Raw genomic sequence first — 25,273 nt, 5'->3', positions numbered from 1 at the left:
CAAATCTGACAATGGGGCTTCTTAGTGGCGGGGAGGACAAAACAGCCTCCATTCCGTTTATGGAGGCATTTTGGGGCAGGCTGAATCCCTCCTGGGAGCGGGAGGAACAGACTGTCCCCGAGCGTGTGGGACAGAGGGAGCGTCGCCCCTCCTCAGGGCACGCGCCCTTAAAGACTATTAGCGGGCTCTCCCCGTCCCCCCTCAGCGTCCCTTGCCAGCCAGCGGGCCGCTGCCGCAGGGCCCGGAGGGAGCTGTAGTTCCGAGGCAGCGTGGCTGAGCCCACCAGCCCGCCGCCAGGACTACAACTCCCAGCATGCCCCGGGGCAGCACCTCCGCCCCCCTCTCCTGCCCGTCGGGAGTTGTATTTCCGAGGCAGCGGCGCTGTGCTGGCCAGCCCGCCGCGGGGACTACAACTCCCGGGGCAGGGGCGCGGCGGCGGTGCTTGGCAGCTGGGCTGTGTACGTGGGAGCGGGCGGCGCGGCGGGCATGGGCGGCGGCGGCGGGGAGTGAGGGGGAGCGGCGCGATGTGGCTGAAGCCCGAGGAGGTGCTGCTCAAAAATGCCCTCAAGCTATGGGTGCAGGAGCGCTCCAACCAGTACTTCGTGCTGCAGCGGCGGCGGGGCTACGGCGAGGCGGGCGGCGGCGGGCTGGCAGGTACTGCCGGGCAGGGGCAGGGTGCTGTTGGGCCGGGACCCCCCTCCGGAGGGGCAGCGGGGAGACGGGGTACTGTTGGAACGCGTCCAGAGGAGGCTACAAGGGTGGTACGAGGGCTGGAGCATCTTCCCTATGAGGACAGGCTGAGAGAGTCGGGGTGGTTCACCCTGGAGGAGAGAAGGCTCAGAGGAGACCTTACAGCGACCTTCCAGTACGTGAAGGGGCTACAAGAAAGTTGAAGGACTGTTCACAAAGGCTTGTAGTGGTAGGGTGAGGGGGAATGGGTATAAACTGGAGAGGAGAAGATTTAGACTGGACATAAGGAGGAATTTCTTCACTATGATAGTGGTGAGGCACTGGCACAGGTTGCCCAGGGAAGCTGTGGCTGCCCCATCCCTGGAGGTGTTCAAGGCCAGGTTGGATGGGGCCTTGGGCAGCCTGAGCCAGTGGGATGTCCCTGCCCATGGCAGGGGGGTTGGAACTGGAGGAACTTTCAGGTCTCTTCCAACCCAAACTATTCTATGATTCTATGACCTGCCTGAGCTTTGGAGCCCTTGACCTTCATGGTGTTTCTTATATGGTTCTTTACACCCTCTTTTTTTCTTCCTTTTTTCCTTGCATGAGAGAGTCATTTCAAAGCACGTCCCTCTGGGAAAAGGTGTGATGAAGTTTGTGGCACCTCTGGGTACCCCTGGTGCAAAAGAGCCCGTCCACCCTGGGCTGTAGGTAGAGCTGAGGTCAGCCTAACCCAGCCCATGGTACCGGCTTGGCAGCTCCAGCAGACACCCTGTCAGAGTTAAATTTGCAGCTTGGTGGAAGAGGAGACATCAGAAGAAATGACAGATTTGTCTCGCTGTGGCAGGATGCTCATTTCCAAATCCCTTTTCCTGCATGCGTCTGCGGGCTCTTGAAATGAGCTCCTACTCAGGCATTGTTATTTTAAAAACAAGCGTGTGATTTGTTGGAGCTTGTCAGGAGGGATGGGTCAGGAAAGTGACAGGGCATTGACCAGCATGTAATAAACTTTGCCTCAAAAGAACCTTGAGCTATGGAACTGAGTTTCTATTTTTAATTCTTATCTCTTTGTGTCATTATGCACTGCAGGGACCCCAGCTACCACCGAGACCTCTGTGGTGGTGGTAGCTGTTCAGACTAGAACTGACTCCTTCATAGTCTGGTATCTTATTGCCCTCGTCAAGGAGAAATGCTACAGGGAAGCACAATGAAGCTCTTCCTGTGTGGGATATCGTTCATGCGTGTTTTGCATGAGTTGCATCTCTCTGAGTTTTTTAGGGGTTGTCCAATTGTGTCATTATAAAGCAAGCTGTATGAAACATGAGCCGTAATTGTGTAGTTGAAACATGTATTTATTTTGCTGGATGAAAACACAAAGTCCAAACTTCTGGCTGGTGAATTTCAGATGTAGAAGTAGCCCTCTTAGTTGGAAGTGGGGTGTTCTTCATTTGCATCAGAACTACTTGCAGGGAACAAGGGAAGTATAAAAAGAAATCATCATAAAATCCCGAGTTCTCTCCTAGGCTCATCATAATATTATAGATAAATAGATAATGTTTGGCTTTGACTTGGAACCAAGGGCGATCTTTTTCAGCCTTTGAAGTCATGTCATCAGGCTAGATGGGCTGTTCTCTGCCTTGATGTCTTTGGAAGCCAAGGAAGGTGAGTTCGTATGAAGGTTGTCTTTCTGTGTCATAAAATTCATTTAAGAACTGTGGCTGAAGTGAAACGGTAAGAACTAGAATTAGATGTTCATTTAAAAATATCTTCATAGGCTTATGGCTGGACAGGCAGCTGGGACTGCCTACTGCCCTTCTGTTTTGTTGAAGGTGAGGCTTCTATCACTGGTCTTCTGTCCTTGATGGCATTTGAGAGTGTCGAAAACCACTTGAATGGGATAGTTCCTGTAGTAGGCTCTTTTATGTAGCATTGCACTTTTCATTTTTGTAGCTTTTCTCATAATGTTCAAGTTATGTCTTTCACTTGACAGAAACAAAGACAGTGAGACGTTATTGAATTAAAATTGTAATTATGGAAGATTAACAAGAAAATTGGAAGAAATTTGTGTTTGCAGGTCTGGAAATATTCTAACCTTCTGGGTATAAGCTAGCATAATGTGCTACACCTGATTTTAATTTTATGTTGCTATGAAGAAAACTAACTTTTACTTTAGAAAGAGCAGCCATTATCTTATGAGGTCATTGCAAGTGTGCCAAGTAAAATCTGTTTCTCCTGAGCAGCATTTTTCATCTGGTGAGAAAAGGCTAGAGGTGACCGGCAGCACTGAGAGACTGGGGAGTTATGAGTGAGGGAGAAAGGCAGCAGTGCAAGACTAAAGGAAGGAAGAGGAGCGAAGCATGGAGACAGTAATGAGAAGAAAGAGGAACAAGGTTGCAGGGTTTGAATAGCTGTGATGGGTACTAGCGGAGGAGGTAGTAGCAAAGGATTCCCAAGAATACAGGAGTACACTTGGTAAGACAGACTTTAAGGAGGGGAGATGGGAGTTTTGAGGAAGCAGCCAATAGCGGGAGGAGGTACAGACCAAGAGAAAAAAGGCGGATGACAGCAGAGACACTTACGTGAAGGAAGACTGGAAATTCTGGTGCTGTCCTAGGTTTTAAAAGGTGTCTGCTGCTGGATTTGTTTCTATGACTCTTCTGGAATGACTGTTACAGCAGGACCAATTTGTAGACTGGAGGTGATACAGTTAGCTCTCATGGCCTGTGTCCTCACACAACATAGTTCTGAGTTGGCAGGTGTGTGAAAATAATGGACAGGAATACCTTGACCTGGATTTGCTTAGCCTTGGCTCTGCTTGCTTAGCTTTATATTTTGTTCTCTCTCCTTTCTTAGACCTCACCTAAGGATACAGATACTGTAACCTGTTTGACTGGTTCTACTTCCTGGTAATTCAGCACACAAGAGCCTGTCCCAAATCGTGCTGCTGTATGTCTGACCATGCAGCAGTGTGACCATGACCTCTGGTTGCTCTGTCTCCTGCAGAGCTCCTGCAGGAAAGCTACTCAGGTTTTCTAGAGTGTATTGGTAAGAAGGTAATTAGGAAGAATGGCCCATGTGCTGAAGCACAGTGATGATGACACAAAACCTATGTTGTGAGTACATGTGCCATAACCAGGGTCTGGTAAGATTAATACAGTATGTTGATCACAAAGGTGTTGCTTTGGTAATAGTTTAGACAGGACCTTAATTAGGAGATAGATATTCATAGGATCATAGAATGGTTTGTGTTGGAAGGGACCTGAAAGATCATCTAGTTCCAATGCCCTGGAACATGGGCAGGGACACCTTCCACTGTATCAGGTTGCTCAAAGCCTCATCCAACCTGGCCTTGAACAACTCCAGGAATGGAGGGTCCACAACTGCTCTGGGCAGCCTGTTCCAGGCCCCTACCACCCTCACAGGAAAACATTTCTTCCCAGTATCTAATCTAAATCTCCCCTCTTTCAGCTTAAAACCATTACCACTTGAGCTATCCCTGCACTCCTTGAGCCCCTCCCCAGCTTTCCTGTGGGCCCCTTTGCAGTACTGTAGGGCTGCTATAAGGTCTCCTCAGAGCCTTCTCTTCTCTAGGCTGAACAATTCCAACTCTCTTAGCCTGCCCTTGTATTGGAGGTGCTCCGGCACTCTGATCAACATCACCATTCTTGGAGTAGTTCTACTATGTATGCTGTATTCACTGAAATGTGAATGAACAAGTTATTTCATTTCTTCTTCCATTGTTTAAGTTTGTCTCTTTCTGCTTGAGAAATTTAAGCAAAATGCAACTGCAAGAGGAGAAAAACTATCAATGAAACACATGGTTGGAACTAGTCTTCCCTACTGGTTGTATGTGCTGTGCTTGGAAAGGTAGGGGAAAAATTCTGACTCTTAAGTTCTGTATTTCCTGTGGCAGTTATGGTCATCCTGAATCTGTAGAAGGCCCTTGGCGGTATTCCTGCTTTTTAAAAGACGTAGCTTGCTGTCTGTGTCATTGCTAACTTGCAGCCGTAGGTGTCTGGAGGAAGGAGAGACAGGCTTGATTGTGTGCTCTGCAGAATTTTTCCTTACCTGGTATCCATCAAAAGTTATAATGTTAAAGTGTTATCAAGTAGTGGATGTCAATGGTAAGGATGTTGTCTCAGAATTTTGTAGTGCACCAATTAAAAAAGTACTCAGTGATTTTTGTACAAACTTAACTTAATTTTGGTAGGAACTGCAGGACGGGAGAGGAAACTCACGCTGTAGTTAGACTCAGTATGCAGCAAAGGAATGCTAGCTTTTCAAAACTTAAAGCTCTGTGCTGTGACATAACTAAATGTATAGTAATAGAATAAGTGGCAGAAATAATTTCTACCTACTGGTGTTTTAGCACACTAAGCTTTTCGTGTGGCTTCCTTGCTGCAAGTCCGCAGCTATGACAGGAATCAAAAGGAAAAGTTGCTGGTTAATAAAGATCTGAAATGATTGCCGCCGCGTATTTTTTTCAGCAGCTCTAACAAAGGTATTTTGCAGTGCAGATATTTGTGAGTCAAACAACAGCTCTCTGTTAAGAAGCATATTTACATTTAAGGATGACAAGTAGGAAAAAGACCAGCACAGGCTTCCTAATCCATGTAATACAGCATTTTAGGTGTACAGAAGCAAAGATGAGGAGGAGCTGTGGTTATTGTTATGCTTTCCTCATACCCACCAAGGAGACTAATGCTTACCCTTTTTCAGAGTTGTGCTTTTAGTTTTCTCTTCTTTCAAGGATGATATGATTATTGCCACAGATAGGCAGGATGGATTACCACCCTAGAGCTTGGATACACACCTTAGTTTGATGAGTTACCATTATCTTACCTGGGTCATAATCACTGGTCGTAATGTACTTGAATTACTGTAAATGGAGATGAAATCTTTTTTTCACTGAAGGCTTAAACAAACCTGTTGTACATCTTGATTGCCTAAGAACATCGGCATCTCACCCCATCAAGCTGACATTTTTTAGTCAGGAGATTAATTTCATTTGGAAAATAAAATTAAACAAAAGGGAGTTCTATGCTTAATTTGAGGGAGCAGAAAAAAAAGGATCTTACAAGTTTGCATTCATGTGTTTTAAATCAAATACACAGAGACGATGGCTTTTAATGGTTTATATGATATGTATTTGCATCTTAGTTTATCTAGTGAAAACTGAGGCTTCAGTCACTTTTTTTTAAATTGAACCAAAATGCTTGGTAAAACTTGTTGCTGTTATGGAATGGAGCTTTATCCTGTCTCTGTAAGTAAATATTTGCTGTAGTAGGGATTTACAGTTTGTGTCTTCTGCATTGTAATTTGACAACAGTTCTCTCTGGATGTGTGTTTCTTGCCCGAGATTATATCCTATGCCAGAGAAGCCTTTGTAAAAGTGTGATAGTGTCTGCAGAGTAACTCTGGTAGTTTTTGTTTCAGTGGACCTGCATCTTCTGATATTTTTAAAATGGTTAAAAGTATAGTCCATTTAAATTGTAGTTGGGGTACTTGTATTTCTCTCTGCTTACTTATGTGGTGGATTTCAGTTTAGTAGTAAATCTGTGTATTTCACATACTATGCCTATTGATTTTATTCCTTGCAGTTGCTTCTAGATTTTTGCCTTTAAGATTTACTTTTCTTTTTAATTCACAATTTATTAACAGGTTGACTTTATGATACAAAACCAACTAAACCAGATTCCTTTGTAGTCCATTGTTTTTATCCTTCCCATTTATACTTATTCAAACCTAGAAATCTTAGTTGTCAGGACATGGCTGTTTAAAACCTCCATTAAGGTTGCTCTGGGCTTCTTTACTGTTAAGCGTTCACGTAGGATTCTACGGGGTCTCGTTGTGTACCTGAGAATCGTATGCTGAAAGCTTTGGAGAGTGCCTGTAAATGGCTTTAGGTCTCGAAGGATGACTGATATCTGATCAGATTGGAGGGTCTTTGTTCTTGTACTGGGTTTGTGTGGCAAGGTTTTGGTAGGGGGGCGGCTGCAGGGATGGCTTCTATGAGGAGCTGCCAGAAGCTTCCCCCATGTCTGACAGAGCCAATGCCAGCTGGCACCAAGATGGACTTGCTGCTGAGCAAAGCTGATTCCATAACCAATGGTGGTGGCACTTCTGGGGTAACGTTTTCAAGAAAGGGTAAAAACTGCTTCGCAACAGCAACCACAGCCAGAGAGAGGAGTGAGAACATGTGAGAGAAACAACCATGCAGACACCAAGGTCAGTGAAGAAGGAGAGAGAGGAGGTGCTCCAGGCACTGGAGCAGAGGTTCCCCTGCAGCCTGTGCTGCAGATGCTGGCGAGGCAAGCTGTGCCCCTGCAGCCCGCAGAGGTCCACGGTGGAGCAGATACCCACGGGCAGCTCAGGGAGGACCCATTCTGGAGTAAGTGGATGTGCCCAAAGGAGGCTGTGACCCTATGGAGGCCCCACACTGGAGGAGGTTTGCTGGCAGGATGTGTGGCCCTGCTGCAGGACCCGCACTGTTCAGAGGGACTGTGCCCCATGGAAGGGACCTGTGCTGGAGCAGTTTATTAAGACTTGTATCCTTTGGGAAGGGCTCCCATTGGAGCAGTTTGTGGAAGGAGTGGCATAGACAAGGCGTGGTGAGCTGACTGTAACCCCTGTGCTGCCTGGGGGGAGGAGGTAGAGAAAATCAGATGTGAAGTTGAGCCCGGGAAGAAGGGAAGAGTCTGGGGGGGAAGGTGGTGCAAGATTTGGTTTTATGTCTCGTTACCCTGCTCTGATTTGATTGGCAATACATTGCATTAACTTCCCAAAGTCAAGTCTGTTTTGCCTGCGTCTGACTTTGGTGACTGAATTGGTGACTGAGCCTTATCTTGACCCACAAGCCTTTATCTCCCTCTCTGTAGATGAGGAGGGGAGTAATAGAGCGACTTGGCAGACACCTAGTGTCCAGCCAAGGGCAACCCACCATGGCTATCTACCACAAACTTACTTGTTTTACACTATTTTTTTCCGTTTAGTTCTACTCTGATTAGCCTTTGAATTCTTCAGATTGTAGAAGTGAGCAGCTATTGCTGAAATGAGGAGGCTGACCGTACCTGCAGATTATCACTTTCTGCAGCTGTTGCCACTCAGGGAAAGCTTTTACAGTATTTTCAGACAGTTCCTTTTATGATGATGTAAATAATCTAAGAGGGAAAACTCGATTGTACATTGAACTGATGCTTTTCAGAATCTGTAGTGTAGTGGGACTGGCCAGTGTTGTGCTAATAGAACATTTGTGTTTGTAAGGAACTCTTACAGTCTTATAAATATTTTATGTCCCTTAACACTTGTAATGCAGCAAATCAGGAGGCTGTCTGATCCAGTTTTATTATAATTAATTATTGACCTCAAAGGACATTATACATTAGAGGAGAGAACAGGCTCGTGTTAACTTTGCTTCAGAATAATCTTTTATTATAAGACAACAGCATGTTTTCTTTGCTTCTGGTTCTTCATTGGTAAAATGAACTTCTATTATTCTGCTTGCATGACAAAGGCTAGGAAGTGTTCAGGTTGCCGGATATTTAAAATAAAGAAGATTGTCAGCAGCAAAGATGATGTAACTGACAGCTAATCCATGGAAAAAATCTTTGAGATTGTGGTTTGAAAACAATCCAAAATAAAAAGCAAATGTTAGTACTGTCCTAATGTACCTGGTGCAGTAAATGCAGAAGAGCAAAATGCTTTTGTCCCCAAATAGCAAAATGCTGGGCAATTATTTTCGTGTGATATATTTGCTTTATTGCTGTAAGTTGGTACAACTGAGAGTGAAATTCATTGCCAGCATGTTTTGGTGCATGTCTCTGCAACTAATGGTGATATTTTGTTATCAAAGTGTTTTAGAGACTTTTAGGGAGAACATGTCCTTATTTCAGTGCTACTCTGGATTCCTTGCCCTTTGTTTTATGTTCTAGGGCATTTTAACTATTTTATTTAAGTATCTAGGGTGTTTCCTACTATTTGTATTCAAGTAGCTATGAAACTGAAAATGTTTAATAGAAGCAGAGCCCTTTCTCCATGTAAATGTGCATCACCTTCCAAGTATACAGCTGAAGCCATTATTTGAGTGAGGGAAGAGGCTGATTTGGGTGGAAGCTGCAATAGAAAAACTGTGGGGTCTGGCTTTGAGCAGGCATGAGAGTAGATGACCTTCTGCTGGTTGTCCCTCGGGTTGTTTGTTTGAGAGTAACACATTTCATTAGCAAGGAATTGGCATGTATGGCCTGAGCTGCTTTTTCTCCTTGCCTCCTTCATGGAGATGATGCTTGTGTCTCAGCTGGGCAGTTACTGCTTCTTTTGTTATCCGCTCCCTGATTTTACAATTAATATCCTTGTCATCGTATGGGTGAATTTTAAACCTCTGCAACCCTCAAAGTGAATCATTCTTCAGTAGGGTTGTGTGAATGGAGTTAGCAGAGTGCAAGCAAACTGCTCAGCAGTGGTCTTACTTGCCTAGGTGAACATAGTTCTTGATTTCCCATGGGGAAATAGCAATAAAAGGGAAAGCTTGTAGTTATGGAAACACTGACTGATAGTACAGTATTAAAAAAATTCATAGCTCATAGGGCGCTTTCAGTACTAGGGTTAGAAGGTGAGACTCTGCTGATTCCTCATGATTATGCCAGTGGCCATAGCCACGAGATCAGTTCATAATGTACTGAGTATTTATCAGCTTGAGTGCAAACCTTTCTACATTCATGGACAAAGCAGTAATGACTATTGGGACTGATGAAGTGACTTAAACTAACCTGGTGCTGTTTCTTGTGTCCAAAATCTAACGGCCTCCCGAGGAGATGGAAACCGTTATGGCATTTTGGAGGAGTGCTGCTTTGTAGTGCACTGTTGTAATCGTTCTTTCAAGCTGAGCACTTGCATCAACCTTACAAATGTGACTAATGTCCTTGTACTGTTTAGCATAATAGAAAATGGTATTAGGAGAATTATGAATGAAATAATAAAACATTTGTTGAAGCAAAGCCAACTTTGAGATCAGCTCAGTGTTATGACTCATTCAGTAAGCCAAAGCTCTTTAAACAGGCATAAATGTTATCTATTCAATGTCTGACTTCAGCTAGAAACCACAAAAAGATTCTACTTTCCAATGGTAACTTACAATCTACGAATTGCAGACAAGACAAGATAGTATTTTTGATTGATGTACTGGTTATTTGACTTTTTTTTTGTGGTTTTCAATATTATTCACTTTCAATTTTTTGAAGAGAAGCAGAAGCATTCTGAAACTTGAATAGCCACAGTAAGACAGACACACAGGCTCTATGCTGAAAGTGTATCCTTAGGAAAACCATGTTCTGAGGATGATTGTCTAGACGTCTTCATTTTGTCTTGCTTTGCAACCTTGTATTCTCACACAATTGTTATTTTTCAGAATTTTAGAGGGAGTTAATGCAAAGAAGGAACAAAATGTACTAGAAGCCAACCTAAGAATTCTGAAATAACTTTTGAGAGATGAATTTGAAATTATCTAAATCCAGGGCTTCTACGGAATATTAAAAACCTCGGGTAAAAGATAATTTTCCATTACACATGGAAAGGTACTTAGAGATGCTATAAGAGATGCATTAACTTTGCATACAAACTCTCTACCCTAATAACAATTTCTTGGGGAATGCCCTGCATCTGTGATCTTAGCAGGTTTGTGGAGCGAACATCTGCTTATGTCATTGCATCTCTCATATTTTTTTGGATAATCTTGTCTCTTATTTTGCAGTTGTTCTGTAGAAGAATAAAAGCTTTCTGTGATTGTTTTGATAGCTCCGCTTCAGTTGCACTTTCCATCTATGTGGCTGTGCTAGAGGGATGGCAAGTGCAGGAAATACAGGAAGGAAGCTTAAGATATTGTTGCGTGCATTTTTTGTTTTTGTTGTAACAAAAAGTTTTACTTTTGTATCAGGATATGAAATCTTGTGCTTCTTCTATATGGATTTTTCTTCCTCTTCTAGAATTCCCTGACTGTTAGATTTGAAAGACACTTTTAAGATATCAGGGCTAATATTTTTATTGCTGTGCAGAAAGAATGATTTTTGTAACTAAGTTAATATACATACTCATTTTATCAAGAAACTTTTTGCTCCCAGCTATGAAGAGGTGAAGTATGTCTCATTGATGAAACTATGTTTCATCTGAATTCTGTTAAATAGGAGCTATTTCAGTATTTAGTAGCAGGGAGGTGACATGGCCATTGTATCTGGGTGTATAATCTGTATGGGAATAATGCATATTCTGTAATATACTTAGGTGTGCAATGGCAAGGTGAAATATTAGTGTTGTATACTTTATGTAGGAGTCATCTATGAAGAGTGGCAGGCATTTCCTAGCTATAGTGTGATATGAGCTGCAACACTTTTGCACATACAGAAAGTATGATATGGTGTTCTCATGAAAAAATGGTGGAATTTTTATAAAAATCAGAGATAATGGAATTGCAGTCTCCTAAAAGGTGTTTCCTATGACTGGAAAACAGAACAAGAAGAATGATTAATTAAGAGCTAGTTCAGTTATGGCTTGTGTGCGTTACAGGCTGGGAAGAACCATGTTACTTTTCAGGCTGTCCTCTGGTTTACCACACTGCATGGGTATTGCTTCCAAGGGGGACATCTCAAAAAAAATTTCTTCCCTCTCATTTTATGTTTATAATGGCTTTTAGTGGCTCAAAATATCATCACATCCCAAAGAGGTTCCTCTGGGAGCACTTCCTGCTTTGTTCATTTGTGCTGCTTATTTTCTCAGAGTTCATTAGTCCTTACTTGGGTAGCATTCCTGTTCACCAATAAAGGAACCAGAAGTGAGTGTACATTTCAAAACCTTAGTTTCACTATGCTGTATACATTTTCTTAAATGCAACAGGTCTTCTCGTGGGAACATTAGATGCGGTGTTGGATTCTACATCGAAAGTCGCCCCATTTCGCATCCTGCATCAGACACCAGACTCTCAAGTCTACTGGTCCATTGCGTGCGGTATGTACTGTGGTTTAGAAGCTGAGTTTATAAAGTGAAAAATCAGGGTGCAACATACAGGATACATTTTTACGTTAATCCTCTCATCATTATTCGTTCCTATTACTTCTAAATGGTTTAAAATTGTATGCAAACCTGGCATTGACAGTAGTGTGTGGTTCCAGTTTTTCAGAGTATATCTGTGGGCTCTTTGTATTACAACTTCAGATTGCCTGCTTGCTGCAGCAGTCCATCAGGTACAAAAGCCTCGGTGCTATCTTAAAATGACAGAGGCACAATCTTTTCTTCTGTAAGCTGCAAGTGTAGCTTGGCACAGTTCAGGATGATAGTGTTGACTCATAAGAGTACTAAGTGTGCTGGAGGTAGGAATAACAGGAGCTTCTTATCCAAATATTTTTGACTACTTTATCTTTGCTTGTTAAAATGAGCTGTTCCCAGCAATGATCAGAGCTGAATTCTTCTACATATCTGCTGCTCTTTGAGTTTAAGAAGTCCTTTCTCATGTTGCTTTTTTAATCAGTAGGAAAGGAAAAAAATCCCTAACCTTGAGACTGGAGTATGTGATTTTGCCTTGAGCATGCTTTTTGATAGCGTGTGAAGGTTTAGTTTATTATGATTTGTTTTTTTTTTTTATTTTAAGTTTTGCAACTTCTGCTAAAAATAGTCTTAATTCTTTTATACAGGCTGCTTAACTACTGGATGCCCAAAGAGACTTATATTACAGAAATTGAGAGGACTGTCTTATTCTTTACATGCATCAGTGTTTTTTCTTCTGAGGCATGGTCTTGTCTTTGTATTGAAATTAATTAATACTGTCATGTGGCCTAATGCTAAAAGTCACTGTTGTGGAATTAATCTATTTCTCAGGCTTATTGAAAACTCTGAAAACATCTGTAATTACAGTAAAAAGGAACCACTTATTTGAGTTCATTTTTCCATGTTTTAATTTTTTTTCTTAAAACCAGTAGTGTTCTTGAAAGAAATGAGACTCAATCTAGACTCCTCTGGGCTCTAGGCCTTCCTTTTAGTTGCCTGCAGCAAAAGATGAGCTTTGTGGAAAGTCTGCTGTTCTGCAAACACTTAAATACATGAGTAGTTCCACTAGTAAATGCTGTGGTTGTTACGTTGGATTTTGCTGTTACTGCTTTATTATGAATCTTCATTGCTTCACCTTAAATGAAAAATTGTGCCTCTTGCTGTCTTTTCTATACAGTCAGCTACTTTCAAAATACAGATTTGTTCTTTTAGATATTTAGTTAATAGTTAACACATTTCATGCTGTGATGCTAATCTGCTCCTGTGCACATTCTGCAAGGATGTCTCTGAAGGGCAGTAGTCAGTGAGAGAACTGGTTAATCACAATTTAACATTATTCATTACATGTAATTTTAGAAGGGCAGCCTTATAAAGTTGATAGTATTTGAACAGCTTGGGAATTGGCACTAAATAAAATTTTAGGACTACTTCTGTAGAAGTCGGAACAAATGGTGCCAGTAAAAGGTACTTTGATAAGTGTGTTGGAGATATACTCTGAAGAATTCTAATGGCATCAGGTCAGCCTTGGGGAAAACACAAATGATAATATTCACTTTAGGATTGAGTTTATATCAGTTCTGTGCTGCATGAATATACTTTACAGCAAACAGCTACATAATGTAGTTATACTTCGTGTAAGAAAACAGATTGTTCCTTCTGTGAAGTGAAAAAATTGGAGACTACATTTTGTTCCTGCTATTACATATTAAAGAGCTGAAAAAGTGCTCCTAAATAATTTAAACATTTGTAAAAAAGGTTCTATCTTTAGTGTGTTACATCTGTGCCTCTGATTCACACTGTGACTCAAATAATTGGCCTATATGTGTAGTCTGAGAAAAATAATTAGTTTGTGATTTAATTGCTATGTTAATTACTCTTCATATAATTTTTTTTTTTGAAGTGTTGTTCCAAATCCACCCTGTTCCATGCAGTCTAACTATTTAACCAGGTTTAAAACAATTTCTATTCATTTCCATGGCAACTTTAACTAATTCTTTGGTGTCCATTGAAAGTTCATTAGTCTTTACAAAGTAAGTAGAGAAAAAAGGAATTGTTAAAGGTGTATTCTTGCTTAGGGGTATTGGCAGTATGTGATTACACAGACTAATTTATATTCCAGAATCCCTTTATTAAAGGCAATGTAAATTCTTTCCATCCCTTTCCCTCTACCCGTCTCCCATCGTCTGATGGGGAGCCATCCGTCTTTGAAGAACTGACTCAGTATTGAATTTGCTGGACCTCTACTGCTGTTTTACTGGTATTGTCTCTGCTTATTACCTGTTACCACTTGCACGATTTCTAATTGAGTGTGTGATAAGAGTAAGATGAATTATAAGCATTTTGAAGTTTGCTTACCACATTTCTTTCATTATAACAGTAGCTAGTGGGTAAGAGTACTTTGTACTTAAAGCAAACCCATAATCTGAATGTATTTCTGGAAAGTTCAAGTGAGAGAGGTTTTCCTTCGCTATTATTCTTCTGGTTACAGTGATGTATTCTTTACATCCTTACATGTTAGAAAGGATTTTGTACAGCAGGTCTAAGTCTTGGAGTTCTGGTCTGGAAACTGTGTGGGATTTATCAAAGCTGAGGATATCAAAGGTCCACATTTCAGTTTCTTCTTAGTCTCGCATGAATTTGATCTCACATTTTCCACCTTCTAAACTATTCGACTAGGAGTGTTCTAGTGATGCGTTGCCGTCTGTGTCAGGGCAGTACAGCTGAGCTGAAGGAACTCTATGTGTAAACCAGGCTTCAGCAGAGCTATACAATGCTGACGAAGCTGAGATGCTTCTGGATATAAAAGCTAGAAATATAGCTGCATAAAGGGTTCGAAAGATAAAACCACAGTAGTGCACATTTTAATGTACACCAGCCACACTTTCAGTGTACACAATTGTTGGACAATAAAATTGAGACTTGTGGTTTGGACTTGTGTATCTAAATTACGCTGTGAATCAGGAATTTTCTAAGTATTCTCTTGATTAATATTTTTAGTGAAAAGAGTAACGTATGTTCTGATTTTAAGTAATACTAATTTCCTCTTTACATCAGGATCCAGCAGAGAAGAAATAACAAAACACTGGGACTGGTTAGAACACAATGTTATGAATACTTTATCGGTATTTGATTCAAATGAAGATATTACGAGCTTTGTCCAGGGGAAGATAAGAGTAAGTAAAGGCTCTAAACTTATATGAATAACGTGCTCTTTAGAGTATCAAAAGACAGCACCATAATGCTACATACTTCTAGTCGAGTAGTATGTGGCTGTTAAATTCAACACACTCCATTTTTCCTATTTGTCTGCCCCACAATGAAGTAATGTTGTTTGACAAACTCTTCATGGTAAATCATACAGCAGATGCCTTTAGATAGTGGTGTAAAACTGTTGACAGATTATTTCACAAAAATTTTAATAATGCCTGGGAAGTATATGGTATATTTTTGTGAAGGTGTGGCAATTCACTTTATACATGGTAAATATTTAGCCCAGGAATTCTTGTGATTAAGTGAGAAAAATATATATGTTTTAAAAGAGGAGACTGGGAATGTGTGTCTTGCCTAGGTTGTGTGGGATATTGTGGATAAGTCTGAAATAGCACATTTGATTTGTGATCTGTGTTTTGAACCGTAAACTATTCTTCCTGTTGTTAAGTTTACTATGATGTTAGGAGAATGCTGCGCTGTATACATGCGAGTGCACATATGACACCCACCCACATGGATTTATAAATAAAGTAACTGGTTCTTTTGTTTTAGGGTTTGATTGCTGAAGAGGGGAAAGGTTCTTTTGTAAAAGAGGATGATCCTGAGAAGTTTCGTGAAGGTTTTATGAAGTTTGAAAAGTGTTTTGGATTGCCAGAACAGGAGAAGTTGGTTACCTATTACTCATGCAGTTATTGGAAAGGCAGAGTACCTTGTCAAGGATGGCTTTATCTTAGTACCAATTTCCTTAGCTTTTACTCATTTTTGCTGGGAGCAGAAGGTAAGTAAGCCTCAATACTAAGCCCAATCCCTTCAGATTTTACTGTTTATCTTTCATATTTGAAAGAAATTTTCTTATGCCCTAATGAGCTATTTTGCTATGTGAGCAGATGCCCATTAGTTTTCTCTCTATATATGTTTCAGAGAGAAGGCAGACCTGTTGCAATTGACTGAAACTAAAAGTTATCTGTCAGCTTTAGTTCATACTGCATATTACGTCAGTCTCTGAGGATTACAGCTACTTTTTCACACACAGAGACTTAATATTTCACATGGGTGTACTACACACTGGTGATAATTGCACGTATCTTTTTTTTTCCATTAGTTTGGAATGCCCAAAACAAATGCCTCTAATAATGTCAGCTATAACTATATTTATGTGAAAACCAGAAATCAGAAAGAAAGTAGGATCCTTTCTAAGCTAATTCTTACTTGTAGTGGGCATGTCATAGCTGATGGGCACAGTTTCTCTAAAAGCCAATACGTGATTGATTTACTTTAAGAAGCCCTACTGGTAAACTATCAAAGTGGAGTAGCTTGTATGATGGTATGTGTTTGCAATTTGCAATTTCACATGAGACTGAAGAAAAGGTGATGTAAGCTTGTATTTCCATACATGGTGTGTCTTTAATGTTTTTCTTTCTATAAAATTATTTCTTATGGAATTATGAAGAGAGTGTTTCTTGTGCTTGTGAGTTCACAGCCATTTCCAAGTGTGTTGTCATTTAAGTGTGTTGCGTAATTATTAATGCTGTTGACTACTACTTTTCTTCTTTTAGTATGGGAGTTACAGCTAACGAGATGTTACTCACACTTGCTTATATTTGTATTTTCAGTAAAACTTATTATCTCCTGGGATGAAATATCGAAACTTGAGAAGACTTCCAATGTGATTTTGACAGAGAGCATTCATGTGTGCGCCCATGGGGAAGATCACTATTTTTCCATGTTTTTGCACATTAATGAAACATTCCTTCTTATGGAACAGCTGGCAAACTATGCTGTTAGGAGACTTTTTGACAAGGAGACATTCAAAAATGACTTAGTTCTTCATGACCCTCTGCAGATAACCAAGAGGTAATATATTACTTTGAGTTCCTCTGCCCTGGGCCCAGTACTTTTTTTAGACAAAGAGGAAGAGGAATCCTTTTCTCAAGGAGATAAGTAAATGTAAGCAAATCTCACGTTCTTTTAATCAAGTGTCTCATTAAAATTTGGGATCAAAGTAATGTAAGGCATTTATTTTTACTTTGCAGTATCAAGAGCCTATAGGAAGGCAGGAAGCAATCACACCTTCAGAGCTGATCTTCAACTATAGGGTGTATAGTAATTTTAATTTTTAAAAGGCTTTCTAACGGCATTTAGGATTAGAAAATAAAGATGCAGCAGTGTCTCTGAACAGACTTGATGAGGATGGCTAAGGTGGAGAACAAACCATTTAGTAAACATGTATAAATGATAACTGCAGGGATTTTCTGCCACTAGAGAAGGGTGGGAAAACCAGTGAGTTGCAGATGGGTGCATGGCTTACCTTATTTATGACAGTATTTAGGCTTACCTTATTTACGACAGTATTTAAGCTGTTGGATAGATGTATATGTAAGTGATCTGATGGTTAGGGTCCTTCCTTCTCAAGGAAGCTGTGTGATTATTCCTTACAGTAATTTTATGGTTTCTCTTCAGTTCTGGTTTCTGTTGAAGTAAATGTTGCCTTTTCCTCAAAAAGTTGACCTAATTCTCACTCAAATGTTAAGGTTTTGATCTGTGGACCACACTTATTTACTGCGAAAAGTAACCAGGAAAAATAATTCTGTTACACAATTTAAATTCACATAAATTGACTAAATCTTTCTTTGTAAATGTTACCTATCTTCAAATCAGGAATTATGATCAAGCATTTGTTTTAAGAATTGTTCCTACTTAAAGCTCCACGTGCCTATAATTTAAGAAAGTTACTTAGTTTTGTAGTCCACTGATAATAAAACTCAGTTTAGGTTGTGTTTTCTCAGTTTTGTAACAGTGCTGGAGAGGGATGTTGCTCTACAGTCAAAGCATTGTTTCTGGTTGGAGCTATCTGTGAAGAATTAGCTCACAGCGAATGTTTATTACATGTGCTGCCTGTCTGACTAATTTAACCCACTGTCAAGCCAAATCTTGGTTTAGATTTAAATGAACTGTTCAAATGGGTGGGGAAACAGAGCATATTAGGCTGTTAGTATGTTTTTGTGCCCTGCCTGTAGGCCCTGATTCAGAACAGAGCTTCACTGTGTAAGAACAAGCTTGAATCTATTCCTGTTTAGTGAAGTATGCGAGTATTTTAAGTGGGTGTATATGGATCCGTGTGGTCCTGCCCTTCGTTGCCTCTTATAACAAAACACTGAACCCTCCAGATCAACCCCACATATTATGGGGGAGCACGATGTTTTATTGTCTTTTCCCAAGGTATTTTTAACTTCTGTATTTATAAAGACATCTTAAACTTCATTATTTTTCCTCTTCTCCCTCCTATCCTGTTTTTTGCTTTGTTTTTAATCTAGAGGCCTAGAGAACCGTGCCCACAGTGAGCAGTTCAGTGCGTTCTTCAGGCTACCCAAAGAAGAGACCTTGAAGGAAGTTCACGAGTGCTTCTTATGGATTCCTTTCAGTCATTACAACACCCATGGGAAAATGTGCATTTCAGAAAACTACATCTGCTTCGCTAGCCAGGATGGCAGCCTGTGCAGTGTAATCATTCCACTGAGAGAGGTAATGCAAACTACAAGTCAGAGCCAGTTATACCAGAAGTTTTGCACTTGTGTAGTTTAATGCCAGCTTAGCAGATTTTCATTAAAATCTGTTTACTTTACATGATGTCATTTGTTTCCCCCTACTGTGGATATTGCACGTAGGAATTCTCATTGTAGGTTTACAGAACTGCCTTCATGTTTCTCTTTTGTTCCCTGTATCCTCTTTCCCTTTTCTGTTTACTCTGATTTTTGTGGCTGGGTACAGAACCCAAATTTCTTAATACTTTTTTTTTTTGCATGAAAAATCTTATACTTAATTCTTGAAGTTAATGAGAGATCCTCAAGATAAAAATTAAAGAATTGGAAAAGGTAGAGAATCTTGAAGATCAGTAATCACTTTGCTATGTTGCTTTCTTAGCTCAGTAGTGCCATTATTTTTGCAGCACTTGAGCAGTGCTGTCTGTTCAAGAGTCTCTAGAAAATGCATTGGCAGTTGTCAGTGAACAAGTATCAATGCCTTTACAGCTGATAGTCCCAACATACCAAATAAGGACCATATTGTGAGGGACACAGCATTCATATTTCTATAGAATACTATAGCTAGGCTGTGTGATAACTTCTGGGAAAAAAACCCTTTCTTCGTTCCTCCTCTGACTTCATGTGATCTAGAACATTGCCACATTTCAGTCTTCCAGTGCTGTTTCATCAGCACCCATACGTATTTTACAATAGCCTAAAAATTAAGCAGGTTCTGTAATTGCTCTGGTAGCTCTGTATACTCTGTGTACATCCTGCCTGACATGAGACACCTGACAGAGGAGGGTGAGCTGAGCTAATTTCAGCAATGCACTTAGTGTTCCCCACCCAGATAAAGCAATTCATTTGATTGTCTATAAATAGTCCTGCAAACAATAGAGACTTCCATAACCTGTGAAAAGAAAAAAGAGGCTGTGTTAAAGGAGATGACTAAATTTATTCTCATGGATTGTCAGTCCCTGCGGAGTTACTTTATTCAGTGGTCTTACATTCATTACCTGTAACAATGTAAAAGCGTTAGCCATGGCAGTCAATCCAGGTAATGATGATTATCTTACTTGTACTGGCATCATTGAAGTGTGTTAACTGCTCTAATCTGTAACTGTTCCATCACAATAATTAAAATCAGCTCTAGCTGTCATGTGTTATGACAGCTGTCTCTGAAAGGGTATTCTCCATGGAAATTCATTCTTGTGAAATGTGTCATGTGATTACTTGCAAAAGCCATATTTTGTCTCCTTTCTGATGGTGAGGAAGAAAAAGTAACATATTCAGCAGGTAGAAGGAGGTAAGATTTTGAAATAAGCTCAACACTCACAGCTGGGAGAAGCTTTTCAAATGTTTTTGGTACTCTGTTGAAAATCTATTGCACGATACTTATTACCTCATGCTAAAATAAGTCCAGATCACTGTGCTTTAGAAGTTGTATATTTGTTACTTGCATTATTAATTCCGCTTGTGCGGTGCTTCATACTGCTGTTTCATGTACACGGCTTGTTAACAGGATTTCTCTTTTAGAAGTAAGCTGGTAAAATTTGTTGCCTTGTTTATGTATCCTGGCTTCCGTAGGTCACAGGGGTGGATAAGGCAGATCCGGCCAACAGAGGAGTCAGCATTAGTACTAAAGGAAAAACAGCTTTTCGTTTCACGGAGGTTAGAGATTTTGAACAGCTTGTGGCAAAGCTCAGAATGAAATGCAATGCAGCTTCAAGTCCACAACACATCATAAATACAGAGGTAAGTGCTCTGCTAGTTCTGATTTCTTAGTACCTATTCCTAGGAATAAGGTTGTGTAGTCTTACAAAGAGTTTACATATCATTGTCAGCGTTTTGCTATGTAATGCAATCCATTTATATTTAAGCCTGAATCTCGACGCGAGATGGTTAACAATGGCAGCTGTACCTCTAGATTTTGAGTTGTCTAAATCTTTTTTTTTTCTCTTGAAATTTCATGTTCCCTGCTCTTGCCTTCAAACTCTTCACATTGAAACAGAAGTCCAGCAGTCCAATGGAAAATTATGTGTAGCTCTGTCATTTTTGCCAGCTGACTCTCTGATCCGGGAAGTTGATGGAAAGATTGTAGGGTTATTTCTAGATGTGAAGAAATCTTTGTGTAGTTTCATGCACAAGAAATAAGAAAGCAATGACAAAACATTCCTAATGAGCATTAGTTATTGTAGTTGGCTGTATCTCTTCCCTGAAGATTTTTCCCTGAAAAAAAATTAAATAGAATCAGCTGGAGTAGCATCTGAAGTGATAAGAGTGGAGAAACTTACAAATAAATGCCTTTTGGCAGGGTAAAAAATGGCATATCAGTAAAATCTCTATCTTGAGATTTTGATTCTCAAGGATTAAAAGGCAAAAGTGAGTGATAAAGGCAAGATAGTTTGATATCAGCAGAAATGCTCAGCTGGTAAGGGTGCAGCACAGTGCTGAGAGACCTGGGTGGCAAGGTCTGCTGCTTAGGGGCATTCCTTTTCCAATTACCTTGTTTTGGGTTATATCTGCATTATTTTGACGTACCGTGCTAAGTCATGTACCTCTGGTTTTAAAGTGTGGGAAAATAAATATTTCTGTGGCCATATGAAAGAGACTGCGTTAAACAGTGGTGCTGCTGTGGATGCATTCTAGTTTGGGGTTTTTTACTTTGTTTCCCATCAGGTTTTGAAAAACAATCAGTTTAATGCTGTTCTTTTAAATGGTCTCAGAATTTCTGTGTAGTTCAGTATATGGCTCCATTTAAATTAAGGGTTTTTTTTTGACTTCAGTGGTGATGGATGGCCAGGCCTCCCTGTATATTACAATTCCCATTATGAATATTTGTCCTTTTGTAATTAAGTTTTTGACTGTAGAGATGAATTTTTTTTCAAGTGCAACCTCCTGAAAGCCCAACTGTGCAGAGCAGGGACTGCTGTTTTTCATTTATTTTGGAAGTCTGTATCTAGTACCTGTAACTTAATATAATAAACAATGATGTTCTAGAAGCAAAATGGTTTCTGGGATCTGTGCTGCTTTTTGAAGGATTGTTTGGCTTTTGTAACAGCCACTGTTAATTTTTTTTTAAGGGTGCAGCTGGTTCTGCCTCTGACAGTCCCAGGGATTTTGATGCAGGACCATCAAAAATGGATCAGAGAGATAACAGCAAAACTGTTGTTACAGAAGCCCTAATGACTGTCTACCATCCACAGGATGCTGAAAATCTAGACTCTAAAATGGTAAGGGATAAAATGGCCAACGGTTTTTGGAATCTGATTGGAAAGGACTGAACTCTATTCAAAATGTATTCCAGCAAGGCTGCTGCTTTCCTCTGGGGCTTTGCCAGTGTTCTTTCATCTGCATTTTCTGTATCTGGAGTCCACAGGGTGCTTCTTCATGGCTCCATTTAATTTTCTGCTCATCTTGTTTAATAATGATATGCCATATCTTCACAGAGCTAATTCCTCCTGTTCTTCCATCCCACAGGGAAGAGATGGCTGTTTGTTTTATGATAGTAAACATGTTTAATATCTATCTGAATTGTCAGGATACAAAGTCACTACAAACTCTTTGGGAGCAAGGAGAATGTTACCAAGAAATTAAGTAAATTTCTTCCTTGCTTCATTCTTTTGCACTTCTGTCTAACAAAATTATGCTCTGGAGAACATTTCTTTAATAGTTTTTGCAGTAGGACATCCTGATTTTACTTCTCCTTAGTGTGTGCAAGAAAAGAAGTCTTTGGCAGAAATGGGTAAATTCTTTTGTGTAGAATTATTGCTATAAGTAGTATATGTTTAGCAGAATATAACAATAAAAGATAATCTGTCAGATAGGATACTGGATAAGGTTTACTTTTTGTCTGGTCTAGTGTAAGCATTCCTGTAATAATATACTTTAAAGAATAGTAGATCATGTAGGAAATTGCATTGTATGCCAAACTTATACTATGCATAGGTTAGATTTTGCTCTGATTTGCATCAGCGTTAATTTCACATCAATACTGATGCCAATGCTGCCATTTCCAGTTTTTAAATGTATGTAGCGAAAGCAAAATTTGTTTCTGTTCCTCTAAAGAAAAATCTTCCAGCATACTTAATGTTTGTTGTCTTCCGCTTTTCCTAGTTAAAAGAAAAAATGAAAGAACAGTCCTGGAACATCCACTTTGTTGAACGGGGACATGGTGTCAGCATGTTTAGAACAAAGAAGACTCGAGACCTAGTTGTAAGAGGGATCCCAGAGGCATTAAGAGGAGAGCTCTGGCTACTCTTCTCAGGTACTGCATAGCTAGTAAACTTGATTAGTTTTGTGGGCTCTTTGCAAGGATGTTCTACTTACTGACTGCATGTGCTCTGACCTCTGCAATTTGTCCAAATCTTTCTGAAGAAAGACACTTCAAAATGATGGACAAGATAATTTTGTCTACTGTTTAGCTTTGTATTGATGCAAACTAAACCTGCATCTGCTTCTTTTACAAGAAACTGAATTGAAAAATAATGGTAAGAATACATGCTGTTCCAGGGGAAAGCCTTTTTACTTGCTAAAAAGAAAAGCATGTTTGGGGGACTGGGTTTCAATTGTTTTTGATTTAAGCTTTCTGAGAGGATAGTGTTACCAGACACTAAATGTTTTCCTGGCAGAGAATTTGGCCTCAGTTATTGGCAGCACTTTGCTATACTTCATTGCTTGATTTAAAGAGTGAGATTTTACAGGAATTGTGAATTTCCTTACACATAAGGGATCCCTTGCCAAAGCTGCAGATGTGCGTTTGTGCCTTTCTTCTGTAGACGACACCTGTGTCAGAGCACTTAACGTGAGGAAATGGAGGCCCAGGCTTTATAACACCTCTGTGTGTTTTCTGTTCCCATTCACTGAAGCACAGAGAAAAGCAGCAGCTGCTGACTTGATCGTGGTCGTGCGGGAAGCCTGTGATGGATTCAGAAAATGAACTGCAGATTTTAAGGAGCCACACAGGACCTTATCTGTTAGCTGTACTCACTGTGCTCCCCTGGGCAGAGCTTCCTACTGTTCCAGAGGATGTGTTTATTGTAACAAATGCATTTTATACTCTTCATTCAGTCTACTGTATGGTAATTCCTTAGGAGGGCGTATGAACATGGATTCATCTTTGCTAGTGTTCTTTGGACATTTACATAGGCATTTATGCTCTGTTACCAGATCGATATCTCTGTTTTGGACCTTATTAAGTAAATATCAGTCCTTTACCTAGTTTTTCTAGTCCAGTCCCAGGTCTACAAATGGAAAGATATTGTGTTTGCCAGAAAACTTGGGCAAAATTGTAGGTGAAAGTAAGCTTTCCCCCTGCAATGAAACAGAAAAGTACATCAAAATCAACTTTATAATGTCAAATGACTTCAATTTCCTCCAAACCTTATTTTATTTTGCTTTTCTGTTCTCATTTCAGAGTAATTCCATTGGTTTCAGTAGAATTACTCTGAAGCATTACTGCAGTAACACCTGGAGATTCATGACGTTCCTCAGTAGTACCCAAAAATGTTTAACATGCCTTTCCTGTTGTCGTCTAACACTGCAATGCAATGTATTGGCAGGTGCTGTAAATGACATGGCATCCAACCCTGGTTATTACACTGAATTGGTGGAAAAGTCCTTAGGAACCTGCACTTTGGCTACTGATGAAATTGAACGAGATTTACGTCGCTCCTTACCTGAGCATCCTGCTTTTCAAAGTGACACAGGAATTTCTGCACTCAGGAGAGTTCTTACAGCTTATGCATACAGGAATCCCCAAATTGGATATTGTCAGGTACAGCAGTTTTGAGACTCTTAATGATAATTTGTAAATATTAGCTCATTATGACTGTATAGTGGCACCTCGTAAAATCAGTCACATAAATATGTAATGGTTTCTTGCTCAGTGGTTCACTTTTCTTATTTCATCCCACTATGTAATATGATTTTTACATGGTGCTCGAATTTGTTGATAAATGCTGCCATGTCAACTTCATGTCTGCCTTTGCATTCTTAGTAGACTTTTAGCACTTAAAAATATTTTTATATAGTTTAAATACTATGCTTTATATTTAATAATGTAGAGTCTTATACTCGATATGGCTGTAGGTTATCCTAGCACTCTAAAAATGTGCTGTAAAATGCTTTCAGAAATAGGAATTTTAACAAAAGACAGCGGTTGTGTTTTCATAATCTTTCCTTGTAAATGCATCCTTTCTTGTTTGAATGTTACAGGCAATGAATATTTTGACATCAGTACTCCTGCTGTATGCTAAAGAGGAGGAAGCATTCTGGCTTTTGGTTGCTGTGTGTGAAAGGATGCTACCTGATTATTTCAATCGTCGAATCATTGGTAACATCTGCCTGTCTTTTTATCTGTCCAGAGTTGAATGTAAATGATCATTCATTTAAGGAGTGAGCTGAAGGCTGAACAGTGGAGAGAAACTGTTGGATTTGATTTAGTATTGTGAAGTATAATAGAACATGGGAGTTACAGGGAACGACTCAAGACTCCTTCTTAAGCAGCAGTGGATATGATTTTCAGATATTCTCGTTCCTCTAAGTATAACTACTCAGGAAGCAGTCAATTAGACTATTATATTGTTCTTTTGGAATTGTAGCTCCAATTCATACTATTTATTTGAAACTGCATCAGGTTAAATAAAGGAAAAAGAATTATTCCAGTTCTAGACTGTCTTTGATCTCATACTCAGTACTTGCAGGTGCATATGCTAGAAGACAGAGTTGGATGTGGAGCTTCTCTCGACTTGCAGAGAGGGTGGATCAGCTGTCAGGAGAATCGTTTGAAGTAGCCATATACTCACAGAAGTGCTAACACACTTTTTTCACAGCGTGCATCCAGG

General features: G+C 40.0%; 1 protein-coding gene across 4 annotated transcripts in view; it reads left to right on the top strand.

Annotated features, from left to right (window-relative positions):
- Nucleotides 1-467: 467 nt before the first annotated feature.
- Nucleotides 468-25,273, top strand: part of TBC1D8B (TBC1 domain family member 8B) — a 36,886-nt gene continuing 12,080 nt past the window's right edge. For 3 of the 4 annotated variants that reach the window (XR_008451385.1, XR_008451386.1, XM_054075347.1), the window contains exons 1-11: nucleotides 468-654; nucleotides 11,551-11,661; nucleotides 14,752-14,870; nucleotides 15,460-15,685; nucleotides 16,521-16,761; nucleotides 18,222-18,429; nucleotides 20,016-20,183; nucleotides 21,512-21,661; nucleotides 22,545-22,695; nucleotides 23,990-24,204; nucleotides 24,645-24,762. Coding sequence is in view for 2 of the 4 variants with exons in the window: in XM_054075347.1 (XP_053931322.1) it covers nucleotides 525-654; nucleotides 11,551-11,661; nucleotides 14,752-14,870; nucleotides 15,460-15,685; nucleotides 16,521-16,761; nucleotides 18,222-18,429; nucleotides 20,016-20,183; nucleotides 21,512-21,661; nucleotides 22,545-22,695; nucleotides 23,990-24,204; nucleotides 24,645-24,762 (1,837 nt within the window). In the remaining 2 variants the exon portion in view is untranslated. The remainder of the gene's footprint in view (nucleotides 655-11,550; nucleotides 11,662-14,751; nucleotides 14,871-15,459; nucleotides 15,686-16,520; nucleotides 16,762-18,221; nucleotides 18,430-20,015; nucleotides 20,184-21,511; nucleotides 21,662-22,544; nucleotides 22,696-23,989; nucleotides 24,205-24,644; nucleotides 24,763-25,273) is intronic. The other variant, XM_054075346.1, reaches the window with a different exon arrangement.

This window comes from Cuculus canorus, chromosome 10 (assembly GCF_017976375.1).
Source record: "Cuculus canorus isolate bCucCan1 chromosome 10, bCucCan1.pri, whole genome shotgun sequence".
NCBI lineage: Eukaryota > Metazoa > Chordata > Aves > Cuculiformes > Cuculidae > Cuculus > Cuculus canorus.
The sequence above is the reverse complement of the archived record's forward strand: the minus strand, read 5'-3'. Positions and strand labels throughout refer to the sequence as shown.